This window comes from Pleurodeles waltl, chromosome 8 (assembly GCF_031143425.1).
Source record: "Pleurodeles waltl isolate 20211129_DDA chromosome 8, aPleWal1.hap1.20221129, whole genome shotgun sequence".
NCBI classification, from domain to species: Eukaryota; Metazoa; Chordata; class Amphibia; order Caudata; family Salamandridae; genus Pleurodeles; species Pleurodeles waltl.
The window spans coordinates 1235288134-1235305074 of record NC_090447.1 but is presented as its reverse complement, the minus strand read 5'-3'; the positions used below and the strand labels follow the sequence as shown (position 1 = coordinate 1235305074).

At 43.2% G+C, this 16941-nt stretch overlaps 1 protein-coding gene across 2 annotated transcripts; it reads left to right on the top strand.

Annotated features, from left to right (window-relative positions):
* The first annotated feature begins 385 nt into the window (after positions 1-385).
* CCNA1 (cyclin A1) lies at positions 386-16713 on the top strand. 2 transcript variants are annotated; one of them, XM_069205521.1, is made up of 9 exons: positions 386-668; positions 1705-1901; positions 2722-2953; positions 3317-3477; positions 5861-6084; positions 11095-11299; positions 11376-11489; positions 15178-15311; positions 16284-16713. In XM_069205521.1, the coding sequence occupies exons 2-9, from the start codon at positions 1710-1712 to the stop codon at positions 16333-16335; spliced, it is 1314 nt and encodes a 437-aa protein (XP_069061622.1). In that variant the 5' UTR covers positions 386-668; positions 1705-1709; the 3' UTR covers positions 16336-16713. The 2 variants fall into 2 exon arrangements, with proteins under 2 accessions (XP_069061622.1, XP_069061623.1); XM_069205522.1 differs by having other exon boundaries at positions 387-589.
* Positions 16714-16941: the final 228 nt, after the last annotated feature.

Genomic DNA, 16941 nt, shown 5'->3' with positions numbered 1-16941 from the left:
TTAACGTGAAAATATATTAGCTGTAGCTGCCTCTCTTAGCGGCAAGGAACAGACGCTTCCCCCTCGGTGTTTCCCTAGGAGCTGATGTCGAGATGATGCTGTTTAGGCCTGCCGAGTCCTGCCTGCCACCTCGGGGCATCAGACAGTGGCCATGGTGACACAAGGGCATTCCCTCCTGCGAGCACGCCAACTTCATCCCCATGGATGCGGCACTCGGACAGCCGGGCAGATACCTGATTGGGCGCCGTTCGCCACACCGGACAATCATTGGTGGAACCGAGAAGTCATGTTGTGGAGGGTCGCGTGTTGTGATTGGCCGTCGGTTGGCTGCGCGCGCTTTGATTGGCCGATTGGTCCCGACGCGGGCGAGTTGAATGGACTGCGTGTGTCTCGTGGACGCTGTACCTTTAGCCTTGGCTGTCTCTTCTCAGCTGGAGCTCATCTGTGCCTGAGCAGCCGCAGCCCAATACGGACCCGCCCCCACGCTATAACTAGCTAGGGTGGGGCTGGTCTTCTTTGCTGACCGGACCATCACTACCTGTCTGCCCGCACACCAGCCGCACGGAGCCGTAGCACCTCTCCAACTAATGTAGTGGCTTGTTATTGTTTGAAACTTGCTTTCTACTGAAGGACCTGAGAGAGTTTGGGTGTTTGTAGGGGTGCTCACTGTGAGTAGCGGGGATGTTATTGCAGATACTCACAATTGTGAGCCTTTGGGGATAGGCGATGGTTGTTCAGACCCTTCACTTTTCCTGTTTAAGGTTTGCTTTTGTTGAAGTTTGTTTATAACCTGTAACTAGGGAGATGCTAGTCTATAACCTTTTCTGACCACTTCCTATGTTATGTCTTAAGTTGTGTTTCCTGGAGCTTTAAGGGGGAGCAGGCAGGTAGTTTTCCAGTTCTTATATATTTATTTTCTTACTATAGAGGGGGTTAAATCCTAACTCTAAAAAGGTGGTTGATGGGCATGTGATGCATCTGGGATAGGTGTAGCGTAAGTGATGCTCCGAGTTGGAAAGGGATCTGGTAGTATAATTGTTGAGCTCATTACTAATGCAAGAGAAGTGTTTGCTCAAGGGGTGGGCTTATGAGAAACTGTTTCATTGAGTGCGTCGCCAGGTAAAGGTGTTCAAGGAAACTGTTAGCGACCTAATCGATTAGTTGTCGAGGCATTGCTTAATTGCCTTTACTCGTGCTTGGGCGCTTGATTGGTATGCGGTAATTGTAGTTCTCGCGTTTCCCGAAAAACTATGAAACTGCTTGGATTTAATATATTTTGTATTGTCTTACTAAGCGAATACCTCTGGGCTCTTAAAATACTATTTTTTGTGTGTGCTTTTTGGGATACAAAGTAAGCATTTAGTAAACGAGACGTTAAGTAGCCCAACGTCCCCCCTCCCCCGTACAAATGTTTAATTACATTATCGGGCTGACGTTTGCTCGAATAGCTTACGCGTTTATTTTCGGAGTTTGCTATTAAGTCTATTTTGCTGTAGCTGGTATCTAGCAACGTGCACGCATTAGTAGTTTCCATGGGCAGACTAGTTTAGGTTCTCCTACTAATTGCCAACTTGGGTAATATTATAGTGCTTTCTAGTAGCTCGGACGCTACTCTGCGCTAATGTGGTATAAAGGTTCCTTTTTATGTTTGTGTAAATACTTCATTCCTGTGTGGAAACTTATGTATCTGCTCTGTTTTGGCAGCAATAATGCGTCGTGCCACCGCCTCCAGTGGGTTCTTCAGGACCACCTCGTATGGCTCAGACAACTCCCAGCTGCTTTTTGCCATATCGAAGAAGGACAACGTTCCTCAGCCGCTCCTGCTGCCCCAGCGTGTTCACCAGAGAGCTGTACTTGGGGTGCTGACCGAGAATGACCAGCACAGGCGCGCATTTTTCCAGGTATAAAATGGTGCCCGTTTGTCCGTCGGAGCCCAAATTAACTCTGTTTCATGAAACAGAACCGCATTTATTTAAAGAGGTTATGATAATATTTTGCGGTATGTACGCCATGTCAGAAAATAGACGGTTGCTGTAATGTGTTTTCTAAGGATTATTCTTATTTCTAAATAGAAAGCACACTGCTTCAGTCTCCAACTGGAAACTTGGTTATAGAAGAAATTGAGGGCGTTCTATAAACCCTTCACAGCGGTTTTTAGTGTTCACTAGCATCGCGAAAATGTTTAACTTTCTCATTCACACACTTGCTGTTCTGCTATGGTAACCTATACGCTGTTCGTAGTCCCGTTATGTGCTTTTTTCGTGAATTGTCCATTGCCAGTGCAAGTCAAAGGATCGAAGTGTCTGCACCTGAAAAACATGAGCTAAAACCCACCAATGCAATTACCCTATGAATTTACATGCAATTGGAGGTGCTGCTTAAATTTTAAGAAGCAAAAGCATGTACACAAGTAAGAGGTCATTGATTTCTACTGATAGCTGAATGTCTCTCTTGTATAGGGCCAATGACAGACCGAAGGTCTGTTCCATTTTTGTCACGTTTTTCTGTTGTGTCGATTTGTATGGCGCAGCTTTTCACCCGAGGGTATCCAGGCGCTGTAGCATGGACTTAACGGTATAAAGAGTTTACAGTTAATATTTCTAATTTGAGGGATATGTTCTACCTTGTGATGGCCACCCAACAGACGGCGACTCATTACTGTTGTGCATCGGCTTTAAATCTTTGTCACTAAAGCTTTAATACTTAATGTTTTTGTTTTAGGGTGCACCATCAGTTGCCTTTTTGCCAGGGGCTGAGAATGCAGTCCCTCTCCCTGGCAAGAACCTTCCTACCTGTATTCCCACCAAACAGGGTTTCACTATCTATGTCGAAGAGCCAAGAGATGCAAAGGACAAATCTCGCTATCATGTCGAGAATGTGGCGCTTACTAAACCACATCTGGATCTGAATGCAGTGAAAAATGATTTTAATCTGGTCCTGGATCTCAGTACAGGTAACACACAATTTGTAAACGTCATGGGCATACAATATTTGAACCATGTACTCCCTTGCCCAGTTGTTGCACAACCAGGGGAACATTTATTAAAGCCCGTCTTGTTCCATTTACTGTAACAAGAAGGGAATATTTGACATTTTAGCCCCCCCCCCCCCCATGAACATGTATGTCATAACCACTTTACGTTTCTTTAAGATGCCTTTTTAAAGCTTCTTGATATATAAGCATTGAATTTACTGGCTGACTTGATTTTGTTTACCTCGGTAAAGGTTTGAATCCAAATAAACTAACCTGAAAAAGCAAAGTGTGGATTTCACGCCTGATGACTTCTTGATAAGCAATACTGTGCAACCTTTCTAGGGTCGCCTATGATGGTAGACACATCTTTCCAGTCCCAAGTGGTAGATGAAACAGACGAATTATCTGAAGATCTAACAGAAGAACACTCTGAATTAGATATCGATTTAATGATATCTGAGGAGTACTTTGAAGATATTCATCAATACCTTCGTGAAGCAGAGGTGAGAATATGCCATACTACAGTTGGACATTTGATGTGCATGTATGAGTTACTTATTGAGCAAATCTAATTGGTGTTGGCTCCGTACTCCTATGTCACTTTCCCATGACCTATGGGTCTGGTGACAGATTATACAAGCAGCATATAAATTAATGTCCTTCCTATAATCTTTGTAGTTCTGAGATCTACAGCTAAAAATATTAAAGTTGAGGCAGCCCTTCTGTTCTCTAGTGCATCCTGGGTAGATAATGCACCAACTGAGAATGCCCATCTCGGGGTGGACAGTGGGGGCAGTTAACTTGCCACCCATTGCCCACCTGCTTCCTCCTATGTGCCACAAAGATCCTCTTGTTTGCAGAGCCAGAGTTGTGGACATGGTTAGGCCCCTGAGTAATCCACTAAGAGCCCAGGTAACTGGCAATCACTGTACTAACGAATAAATAAAATGGTAGATCCTGAGCATTTTTGTGAAACCATAATCTCTTAAAGGGAGGTTAGATGCATGGCTACAGAGACAAAAGATCAGGAAGACCTAGTAAAATTATTTACTAGGGCAGGACTGTTCTGAGCAATACATCTAAACTCTACCTAAACTACATTGTGGACACAAATTATGACCTATAGCAGAACAAAAGGTTATTTGTTGAGCAGCTGCTCAAATGGCTCATCCTGATGAAGTACGGATCTTCGGCCCTCTCCCACACAGACCTATCTAAACTCATTTGGGATTGGTTGGTAGGTTTTCATGCCCCCCCCCCCCCCCCCCCGCCAAACCGACTAATGGAGGAAAGTGACTCCCACTATACTGGACATCTCATTAATTTAAGAATGATCTTTTGTCAAATAAGCTATCTGGGATAAATAGTTTTTGTTTCCTCAACTGTTAGTAGTTGGGGAGTAAACGTTCCCTATTATTGTAGAACCCCCAAATGAGTTTAACCCGACCTATAGCAACTGATTTCAGACCTAGAGTAAAATATGTACGTTACTGAAAGGGATGGAAATGCTGTATGATGTGGGAGTGATTAAATCATGCTGGCAACTAGTCTGGTTCATTTTTATCACTGTAAATTGTCAAAACAATGTAACTCTGCTAGCTACAACAGCTGTGGAGTGTCATAGTGGACCAGAATAATAGACCTAGACAGCAAAATAAATGGCCTCATTTGCAACTCGAATGGCTTCAGTGTCCATTTGCTGCAGATCTTGAAACGTGCAATGGCTCATTACAGGTGTTTTGCAAGATATGGGAGACTGTTTCATTTGTGATACCACCACAAACTGCCTTTAGCTATCGCAAAGCGACCAGATCAAGCATCGCCAAAGCAAATAGGTCTCACCTGTAAGAAAATTGAAACCTGAGCTGCAAAAAAACTGCCAGTGTTATGGCACCACAGCCAGGGCCGCTAATTGGGTGTGGTTTTTATTCCTCCACCCCCCCCCCCCCCCCTCCGCACAGCAACCCCTTTGCTATACAGCAATGGTCTCAAAGGTGTGAGCCAATGCTTGTGGGGACTGAAGCTCCGGGGGGAGGGGGTGTGTTTTGGATCTGTCCATCTGTGACTGGCGTTCTGAGATGCTGAGTGGCAGGGGAAGTTGAAGATGGTAATGGCTTGCAGTGGACAGAGTGTTTACCTGACTGTACTGCGCAGCATGTCTTCATACAACCCAAAGAAAGGTCTCATCTAATTTTGTTGGAGCGTTGCACCTGTTAAAATAAACGCAACACCTTAGGAGGCCGAAAAGTCTTTTTGGTTCTGGTGTGTGGTTTTCTCTTCTCTCCTTTTCTCCCCTCCCACTTTTCTTTTTTATACACCTTCTCAATGAAAGTGAATGTTTCTTTGATCTAAACTGACTTCTAACAGCTGATGGAAGGTTCTCTGAAGTAAGGTACAATAATACAAAATACTACTGACTTTTTTTCATATATTCACACTAAGATGGCAGTCTTTAGAGAGGCTATGCGTACTTCTAGATGCAGAAAACGTTTGGTACTATGAAATAGCTTTGGGCTTCAGAAATGCAGGGAACTTAGCAGGCATGGGGTTATGAGTAATTTTTCCAGTTAATATAAAAACGAAATTGGAATTCAAAGAGTAGATCAGTATATTTTGAGACACTTTGGCTTTTATGAAACAGTAGTTTGGAGGCATTTTAAATATTAACTTTCTCATAGCACATTCACTAAACTTCACTAGTTGCTCTCCTAGCCAGAGGCATTGACGCTAGACTTTGGTCTGAGTAACTTTAGTTGAGAGTTTTCGAATGTTGTGTAAATGAACTGTCTCCCTAACCGTGTCAGTGTTTAATTTTATTTATGTTCCCTGACTTCCACTTTAACAGGTTCCGCTGAGTAAACAAGTGTGCTTTTTGTTTCTGAGCAGATGAGGCATCGGCCCAAGGCTTGCTATATGCGAAAGCAGCCAGATATCACCGCGGGGATGCGCACTATCCTCGTTGACTGGCTGGTTGAAGTTGGCGAAGAGTATAAACTCCGAGCAGAGACACTATACCTGGCTGTCAATTTCTTGGACCGGTTTTTGTCTTGTATGTCGGTCCTTAGAGGAAAACTGCAGCTCGTAGGAACCGCTGCTATTCTTCTTGCTTCGTAAGTGTTTCATTTTGGCCGCTTTTCTGCACTGCTAGCTGGCTACCTTGCAAGCAACTGTTACTTGGTCGGAATGCGTATGTTGACAAACCATGTGCTTGTAAAAGTCTAGTTAAGATGTCCACTTTAGTAAACAGTCCTTGGTGTGGCTTTGCTTAATTAATCGTTTGTCGTCGGTCCGCTGCCTCAACTACATAAATCGGTAGCCGTTAATACCGGTGCTGGATGTTATCTGCTACCCGTGTGGCCTCGGAACAGTATATCCCGGATTCCCTGATTACAAGAATTACTCACAGTTTGATCATGGTTTGTTTAGGTCTCCTACAAGAGTGCCAGATCAGAAGTGGTGATTGTAGACGTGCTTCGTATAGACGTGCCAAATGTTACACTCTTGGGTGGGTATGGGGGGGGGGGGGGTGTAGGGTGCAGTATAAAGTCTTAAATCCACAGGAGTGCTTTCGGCGTCTGGTGTGTGTGTGTGTTTTTATTTTTTTATTTTTTTAGTGTTGTAGAAAGTTCGGCAGATGTTTCTGTGATCACAAGGAGACATGTCTTCATGCAGGCATTGGCTCTTCACTCATGCCTTACAAACTGGGGAGCAGTCGGACACTGTCAGGATTTGCATGCCCATGAGGGCGCACCTTGAAAGGGGGAGGAGGTCCCAGGGACTTCAGGCATTCTCTGCAGGATGGTGCAGTTTCACTGCACCCACCCAGAGGAGGCCTCCGTCCCCTTTTAATTTGCAGGCTGCTAAGTGCAGTGAAAGTTTGTCGGAAGTGTCAAACTGCCTTGAGTCCCTGAGCAGGTACAAGCCAAAATCTGCACTTGGACCAGTGTTTCCAGTCTACTGGGTCACTGTCCTGTTTGCTCCTCGTGTACCCAGCAAGAGATGTTCTGCAGTGCACCCTCATTTTTATTACAGCCCAAAACGGAGGCAGTGATGCTTTATATGGGTATTTAGGCTAGCCAGGCTTGAGCATGGTGGTTCAGGTTTTTTTAAGGCCTGTCTTCAAGACATCGAATCATTCTTCCTCCTAGCAGGAAGAACTTGGCACTAATTCATACAAATGTGGAGAAGGTGTAAAGAGTAAATTGCTGTTCACTGTTTCATTATTTTTCTTTTCTTTTAATCCTCAGTAAGGATGCAAGTGCATTCCCTGCCTAGCTCATTCCAATGTTTTAATCACATCTTACTTGGTTTTAGTCTTTTTACCCAAATCCCAATACGCTGCCTTAAAGGCACATTTAAAAAAAAAAAAAAAAAAAAAAAATTTGTTCTCTTTAGACTGCATGCTGAATCTTCTTCCTACCGCCCCTTAGTTTGAGACTTTTTTTATTGCACGATTTTGACTACCAGGCTACTACACTGCATCCTGGGTGTAAACCGCTTACATATTACTTTCTCACCCTGTTGCAGGGTTGTTTGCTCCACAAATGGTGCACGCTAAAACAGATTGAAATTAACATTGCTCATGTGAACTGCCATCTAGCCAGTCAGGTTTTTTTTTTTTTTAAACACATTAGGTGCCTCTTTGCAGCCTACCAACGATTTCAGTTTCTCATAGGGCTCATCTCTTTATGCTCTGTCCACTGACTGTTAACCGCCCATAATCAACTAATTTTAGGCTGCTGGGATTGCTTAATCTCGAAGGCACGTTTCCTTTAGACTGGTAGGTAATCTGCCTTGTGATACCTGCTGTAATCTCATCCCTCTAGCAGGAAATTGGGTTACTGGTGGTGTGGGTGAATGGGAGGATGAACCATAATCAAACCCCCAATCAACCTGTACCAGTTCTCCTAATCTTTCCACACAGCCGGTCATTGCTGTGGTATGAGGAGCATGGTTCACTGTAGCTTTGCATTGGTGAGAATCGAGATATTAGCACAAACTGCCCCTTGTTGGTTGCAAAGAATCCACTTTTTTTTTTTTTGGTGGGAGTTCAGCTGATGCAATATCAAGGGTTCAAGACATGAATGGCACTTCTTTGGGATCTGGAACTCATTCCAGAGCTGAGCAAGGTCCAGGCAGCCAGTCAGCTGAGTAGATGCAGGAAAGCCTCTGGAGTTTGTCCCTGTAGCTCAGAACAGGAGGTAAAATTAGCTGGCCCTGGGTGTCTTTTCAGCCAGAGCTGAAGGGTGCAGGTCTAACTTAACGTCTTAGGAAGTAGGGCAGCAGAGTAGCAGTCCTAGTTGAAAAGCACTCCTGAATCTTCCACAGGACTGGAGATGTACTGAAGAATTGGGTCCAATGTTTCTACTTGTTCCCACTTTACAGCAGAAGGATCTGGATGTTTCCACCCCAAAAGGTGTCTGGAATTTCCTGCCTCCCTGCCCCAGCTTGTCTGAAATAAGACCAGTATCAAACCCTTTGTCTACAGAGGATTTGTGGTGTTTGTGTAAGGAGACAGATCTGCCTACCGCAATCAAGCCAGATGCCCCATCCCCAATGGACACCTCACTTTACCCCAGCTCACTGTCTGGGAGCACTACAGACAATCTGCCAGCTACATCTAGTCATGTGGCTCAAGGTGCAAGCACGAAATGGTTGGGACAAAACCATTCCAAGTTTCTAGAAATTGCCTTTTCAGAGTTGACTTGAAATGAGACTACTGTTCAAGAGGGTTTTAAATTGCAAGAATTTAGACACCAAACTTAAACTTCAATTGGCTGCAGGTAGGGATGTTATACCTTATTAAATGTAATGAGGTAACTCTGTCTATGGTAGAGGCATGTCTTGCTGTAGTGAGAAATAATGTAGTCTTTCACCACCTGGAGATGTAAAACGTGAGTACCCTAGGGGTGACTTCTATGTGCTGAAAAGGAACGGTTGGGTCTGGCAAGTGTGTGTGGGTTTTTTTTTTTTTTTCTTCCTCCCCCCCCCCCCCCCCCCCCCCCCCCCCTCTCTCCACTAGATAAAGGCAGTCTTAAGCTGCATCCACATGTTGCTATGTTTAAAGGGCAAATTAAGTGGGGGAGCACACCTTGTGCTGCAGGCCCATTGTTAGCATTTATATACAGGCCATGGACATGTTGTACCACTTCCCTCTGGACTTGCAAGTACAGTTGAATGTGACAGTTGAGTGTAAGCCAATGCCAAAATGTTTAAAGGAGAGAGCACAAGCACTTTGTGCACTTTACCACTGCTCACCAGTGCTGGAGTCCTGGAGGCCAACAAATTGTTCAGAAAACAGGAGGGTGAGGGCAACAAAGGATGGGGATGACCCTACAGAAGGGGGCCATGTCCAACACCTGTAACAACCGGTATCTACATGTGTTGATTACCATGTTGACACCAAACCTTCAAGCCTCTGAACACCTGTGTGGAAGTGAAATAGAAAATGCATATTTGATTGTTTAAACCTGGGTACCATTTTGGTCTTGCTAAGTCTTGTCACACTCTGGACAATGTATTGGCAGACACAATTATCCATTGCATCTTTCAGGTATGAGAAATGTGGACCTATTTAAATTTCAGAATATTTTGAAGTAATTATAAAAAAATGGACAAGCCAGAATGTAAACTAAAACCTTGGAATGAACGGCTGTGCAATATGTAAATAGCTTTTCAGAGAATGTAGTCCGTACAGTCAATTATGTAATATTGCACATTACAAAATAAGTTTATGGTTCGGTTAATGAGTTTCTAAATGTGGACTATATACTTTGATTCTACAGATCTAGTGATGCAAGCTAGGCATCTCTTGCTTAGACTGACTGGGAACATGCGTAATGTTTTAATCAGCAAACTTATTTTGCCAAAAACGGGTAATTCCCTCAATTGTTTAACATATCCCCGTCTACTCTGGACACATCTGTATTAACCTGGGGTTTGATTGCCTTGGAACATGCTTGTTTGAGCATAGGATAGAGTGTAGGTTCCCCTGCACAAAAATAACCACTCCACACATTTGTATCTTTGTAGGGTTCCTCTTCCCCTTTCTACCTCGGGGCCATTGGTAACCTACCACAAGCCTAGAGATGTGCCATCTATGTTTGCTATTATTGAGTGTCGGACCTCGCACTCGGAACTGGTTTTCCAGAGCGTTGGATACTTTAAAAAAAAAATCATGACCACTAGATCTGTACACCACGCCAGAAATCGAGGTTGCTCCTACAATTTCAGTGTTAAAATATTTGTAATGCGAACTTGAGGCATTACTTTGGGGGTCTAGCTTTGTACTAATTTCACTTTTTATAAAATACCCTATGTAATGGAGCTTGTATACAGTATGTGAAATAACCAACATCTAAATGAATAACCAATTTATCATGAATTATTTGCCAGGTGATTAGAATGTTGTTGCCCAGGATTGTATTTAACGTGACCAATTATATTTAGTTTTTTCAGTGATCTCTCGAAGGTATTGTTCAAATGCATTTGGTGTGTGTGTGTTTTTTTTTTTTTTTTTTTTTTCTTTTTTCCCGACCGAATGGAGCATGCCAACTTACTCCATTCTTCAGCACACTTTGCATTGTTTTTTCACGTTTGCTTTCAGTGCTCTGGATGATTCCTTCTGGCATAGTTGGTGTAAAGCCAACATGGTGGTTGTAAAGCAGACTGGAGACAGCAACGTGGAACTTTAAAAAAAAAAAAAAAAATGCCGTCTATTATTCCTTGAGGCACCTATATACATGTACATGCGTTATTTTCAGATCTGAAGTTCACTAGCTGTATGGATTCATTTTAAGATGTTTGCCTTTATGTTGACACTCGCTCTTGGATTTGGAACCCACCATTAGGTACTGCTGCGCACGCCTTCCGTGGTACCATTACTGCCACAGCTTTGTGTAGTGGAATAAACTCTAAACTCGATTAACTGGAGTTTATCATTTTTTCTAATGAACCTAGGCTGAAATGCCCTCTTGCAACCGTCTATAATCGAATTGCATAGGGGTAGTGCCAATACCAGGTGGCTAATGTGTTATACCTTAAATGCCAAATACTGAAACTTGATGTATAATTTTGTAGACATGAAATGTGTTCAACTGGTTTTGTTTATCTCCTTCTAGGAAATATGAAGAGATTTATCCTCCTGAGGTTGACGAATTTGTTTACATAACAGATGACACTTACTCGAAGAAGCAGCTGCTGAGAATGGAACATTTGCTCCTTAAAGTTCTGGCTTTTGACTTAACGGTACCTACGATTAATCAGTTCCTTCTTCAGTACTTGCAAAGACATGGAGTTTGTGTCAAAACTGAGAATTTTGCCAGGGTGAGTTGACTGCTATGTGGCCCTGGATTTGTTAATTTTATTGGAATGCACTCTGATGCGGTTTGTTCCCTTTTAGTATGTAGCTGAACTGAGTCTCCTAGATTCGGAGCCATTTTTGAAGTATGTTCCGTCACTGGTAGCGGCAGCAGCTTATTGTCTAGCGAACTACACCATGAATAAGGTCTTTTGGGTGAGTAGAGTAATTTCATTTCTATTACAACTGGGTTGCAAGTAATTGATCTGGCCACTAGCATTTGGGTAAACTGTACTGCCTTCCTTTTGCAGCCTGTAGCTTAAATTGCCCAGTTTCTGTCGGTCTCTGAAGCATATTCTGAACTAGAGAAGGAAATGCCAGCTAAATTAGTAATTCTAACAGTGGATGTCTGCGCCTCACGAATACAGTAGCCTCACAGCAATCTCTTGATACAATCTACCTTACTCCAGCCTATACACGTTTAAATGAACACCAGCAGCAAGCACCTGGATACCCACTTTGGTGACGGTCTGCACTATGCAAATAACATCTGCTGCCTGCCTATGCCCCTGATTTTTGGCAAGCTATCCTGCTTCTGCGAAGGCAGGAGGGGGGCGTGTCCCTCGTCTTAAAGTGGCAATACTTAAAGTTGATTCCAGCACCCTTTCATGTCGGGGAAGAATTGTGGAACTTTTGGGTGTAGTCTGCAGGCTCTAACCTTCTTTTCCATTAGGGATCTTGAACAAAAACTTTGCCGCAAGGAGACTCGTGCAGATAGCAAATGTTGAGTGAATTTAAAGATATTATACAGAGCTGCCCAGACTGGCTATATCCAGTGAGCCTCTTCAGAATTTGAGACCTACCCTAGTGGTGGATTATTCAAAGTTTTGAAAATTGTGCCAGTAACCAGTGTAAAATAGGCACAACATGGCAGCGGTCAGTAGTGCCCATCACATTATAGCTGCCTGGCTCTATATGAATTCTTAATACCCAGTATTACAGTAGTCCAATCGTGCCCAATTAGCTGTGATAAAACGGTTTACTGCTTCCTCTGCTGCCATTGTGAAAGCCATATAAGGCACCCTAAACGAAATGTACAGGACACCACCATTGGAGAGATCTGACTACACCTGGAGATAAGCACCTCTTTACTCCAAGCTCTTACACTGGATGGAGGAGGGGTTTGGAAATCTAAGTCGGTAGGACACAATAGCTTGGCAAAGGATCTAGTTTACCTCCGCTATCGGGGCTTCTGCCTTGTTACATTCCAGCCAGTGGCAGCCCACCCAGTTGTGGACAGTAGTGGTGTTTCTGCAGTGTCCTATTGGCTAATTGTCTTTGCTGTAGTCGTATCCAGACCGGTTCCTTTTGAACCAAAGGAACGGGGTCAGATGTGTTTGATATTGACCACTAGACCGATGTCCTTCAGGATGCCAGAAGCACAGTTGGAGGAAAAGCAAAATTGTGCTACTGCCACTTGTTTTACCAGATATGAACCACTCAAACTTGATCGTGAATGCTGAAACACTGGCTAATAACTTGTAGGTCACAGGGCCCTCTTTCTGATTCAAAAGTACCGGTATATTATGGTAACTGACCTCTAGGTACGAATATTCCATTACTGCCAGCAAGGCTAATTCCGTGCTGTGACTATGATGCAAATCCATCTGAGAATTATCCAGAATATAAATGGGCTCAAGATATTGGCACAGTTTTTGCTACAGCTGTTTATAGTATGTTTGAAACTGCTGGTTAAAGGTGCCAAAAAGAACATTTGTATCAAGTTTATGCTTCATTTAGACTGGGAATAAGACGGACAGTTTTAACAGCGGAGCATATCGTGCTGAAAGATCAGATTTGGAAGTGTCAAGTTCTGCAGTGCAAGACTTCTGTAGAAAATGTTTGACCGGAATAGAATCAAATGGTGACAATCTGCAGAAAGATGTGAAGCCATGTCATAAGTGAGGTTGGAATCCAATCATTTCATCTGGGTCTAGTGTTTCAAGTAGGAGCCCATCTCGTGGGTTCTCTAATCTTGGGATAAAGCGGTGAACAGTGGGTTATAGGAGTTGTCCAAAGTGGGGAGCTTATTTGCAATTATAAGCCTTTTTGCTTATTGCTGGCATTAAAATGTTTGCAAATTGAACCACCTTTGAACCGTTTGTATTCAAGAAGTTGCATCTAAGGAGTGCAAACAATCCTAGTGTAATATTCAAAGGGGATCTGGCAGCATCATCCGAGGTTGTGGTGGAAGTGAAACTATGCCCAAGCATGAGGCCTGGACTGTTCTCATTGACCTTCAAAATCAATATTTATCTTTGGCCTTTAGCCCACCCAGGTCTTGGGCAACGACCTGACCCAATTTTCAAAAGGGATGGGGACCCATTTTATATATATTTTTTTAAAATAATTAGATTCAATGGCTAATGTAATGGGTAGGATACTGTTGGATCGTTTGGGGACTTGGGCAGCTGAGGGGCATTTTAACATCAGCACAGTATTGGTTATCGACTAGGAGTGGGGCATTATAGACCAGTGCCTGAACTTCCACATTATGACTGGCCGGTGTTTGCCTTCATGGACCACAGTTCAGCATTTGACTGTCGGAGATTAGGAAGAAGATGCCGGCAATGGGTACTGACACAAAGTTTATGTATATACGATCTGAATTTCATGAGGATGTAGTGAGGTACATTGGATATGGGCGCTAAGAATGTAAGATGAGGCTGTGTACTTGCTCCCCTTCACGATTTGGAGACGCTTTGCTAGTGTAGACTGTCTTCTTGCTCCCCCCCCCATATCATGGAAGTGGATGGTTGCCCTTATTGTAGGTGTTTCGGAATGATCTACTAAACTGAGGGTGTAAATGGAGCAGTCAGTGGGGCAGGATGTTGGCTATTGATTAATTGCAATACTTTACTCCAGTAAAGGGGATGGAATATACAAAAGTACAACTTTAGTAGATGGAGAGGAGACTTGAGGTGATTGTGCATCCCATTTCCTCCACCCCCCCCCCCCCCCCCCCCCCCCAAATCACATTAAGAGGCTTTGGGCAAAGGAAGGTATGGAGAATACTATAGTGCCTGAAATGGAAACCTTTCATTCCATGGTATCAGTCTCTTCTAACTCCTGCCCCCCCCCTGTCTGCCCATGGAAGATGCTTAACAGTCAGTGCTCAGGTCTGTGAATATCTCGTGTAACATCTGGCGACCATGATCTTGAATACAATTTTTCCTAATTGCTTCAATCAGTCACTTTCAGTGTATTAAATGGATGGTTCCAATCTTAGAATGGGGGGCTGCAGGCACCATTTTCATCTTATCCTTCAGTATATGTAACGTGAGGGGCTGTGCAAGTACCTGAAACAGCAGCAAGTATGTCAGCAGTATTGGACTTCTCGGAGGCCCTTGGAGTTGTCTAGGCATTTTATTAAGATTTACTTTTTGACCAGTTGGTGTGCTCAAGCATACATTGAGCACCTCAGAAGTAACCTGGTCTGCAACTTAGGAAGTATAATTTGTTATGTAATAGAGTAGTAAAGAATAGTCATTTGGAACTATGCCACTTAAAATGAACGCGCATCAAAAGCTACATAGCTGTAATTCTAGAACATGACAAAATTGGATCAATTCTTTAAAGCCCCCCCGGGTTCCTGTATGGCCTTGCTTTAAGCCTTATATTAGGAGGGGGCGGGGGGAAGAGATAGGGGGTTTGCGTTCCTCATTATTTATATTCCTACTAACCACCAGGAAAAAAAAACCTTCTGCTTTGTTTAAACTGATTTACTGTTCCTCTTTAAATGTGCTAATGTTGAATGTAACGATTTTGTCTGGCTAAGGCGTTCTGGAGCTGTTCTACATGGAGATTGGCATCCAGTGAAACTATATTACGTTTATGTTTTCAGCCTGAGAATCTGGTTTCATTTACGGGTTATTCATTGATTGAGATACTGCCATGCCTGAGTGATCTACACAGAGCATGTCTTAGAGCGCCTCATCTACCTCAGCAAGCAATACGGGAGAAATACAAGAACTCCAAGTAAGTACTATTGTGAGAGAATGGTCATGGGACGGGGCTCTGCAGGAGATTGACTTCTGCATCACCAGAGCCTTCAGATTCTAATTGGGCCTTCATGGTGAAGGAGTAGGGTATCGGGACAAAATGCGTTTAGTGTTCATGATGTTGCGAGGTGTTTGCATGCTTATCTAGTGTTAGTGGACAGCTGTGGGCTCGTCTTTAGCCCGAAGACCAGAACCTGTCCTAAAGGGACCAGGAGACTCCTAGTTTGCCAGAAAAGCATTATTGAAGTACTGTTTCTAACCAGGCCACTTCATAGTGAGGGCTCACCTGAACAGTTATCAGCACTTTAACATGATCAAAGTTCTAAACCCTTTGATGGTAATCGTAATGCAGACTGGCCAAACAGCTGAGGAAGTGGGTGGTTAAAGGCGCTTAATACGAAGTGCTCTCTCGAGGGGTGTGAAACAAAAAACACTAAAATTGACTTGCTTGACTCCTAGCAAAGTACTGAATTCACGTGAACTGAAGAGGCCTATTGAGTAATTCTTGCTGTGGCTCGCTGCATAAGGAGCAGAAGTACTGAATGGCCTTAGTTTAATTATTTCAACACCTTTTTACTAACCTTCTTGCTAGCAGTTGAAGTGATGTGTTGTCTAAATCTACTGCATATCCTTTTCTGTACTGCTAAATTTATTAGGCTGGCATCCCTGCAAATCGCCATGTTTCTCTAGTGGGGGTTTAATATGGTCCTACACCTAGAAGGTAGGATCTCTCTGCCCATTGGCACTAACCTAGTGTGCATGCAGGATTACATTTCTCCATGCGTACAATGGAGACTAGTCTAGTGTGTCCTAGCTTGCTGGTGTGTGTGTATATATATTACTCAGTTACCTCTCGTATGCATTGTGCGTTAATGCTTTAAGATTTTGTGGCATGGGTTCTGTAATTTTTCCAGAAGCAGAATGCCACTCTAAACTGTTTGTCTTTCAGGTACCGAAGGGTCGCGCTTGTGGAACCTCCTGCAGTATTGCCTTTAAAATAACCCTTGATCAAGAGATCGACCCTCAAACAGTATTCTTCAATGCACTGAAAGCACAATACAGCGCTTACCTCCTGATCAACGGAGTTGATCTAAAGGGCACTGCAGGTCAAGTGTCCTTACCTGCTAAGTAACTTTTTTTAATGGATTTTAACTATTTATGACATGAACTTTTTTTTAAGCGAACTTGGTCCTTTGTTTATGAATTAAGGAGTCTTCATTTGCCAACTGGAGCGGTCTTTCAGATTTCAAAATCATTCTCTTAAAGGAGGGCTAGTTGTAGCGAATATAAACTCTAACCATTTCATCCATGTAAAATGCATTTCATTCATGTAAAATGTATAAGGTACCAAGTATTTTAAATAAAAATATTTTCAAGTGTCTCGTTTGAAACCATTGTATGCGACTCTGTTGGCAGTTTTTAAACAGTTGTTTAAAAGGGTAGTCTGCAACATCCGTTTCCTCATCACTTATGTGCGAGGTTTGACATCAATCTCCCACTTCTAGAAAATGTGGGTACCAAAGGAGCTCAAGAATGTTGAACTAATGTTTAAGCATCCCTGATACTCTGGTCTATAACCTCCCCTTCATCTGCCTAGCACATGATGC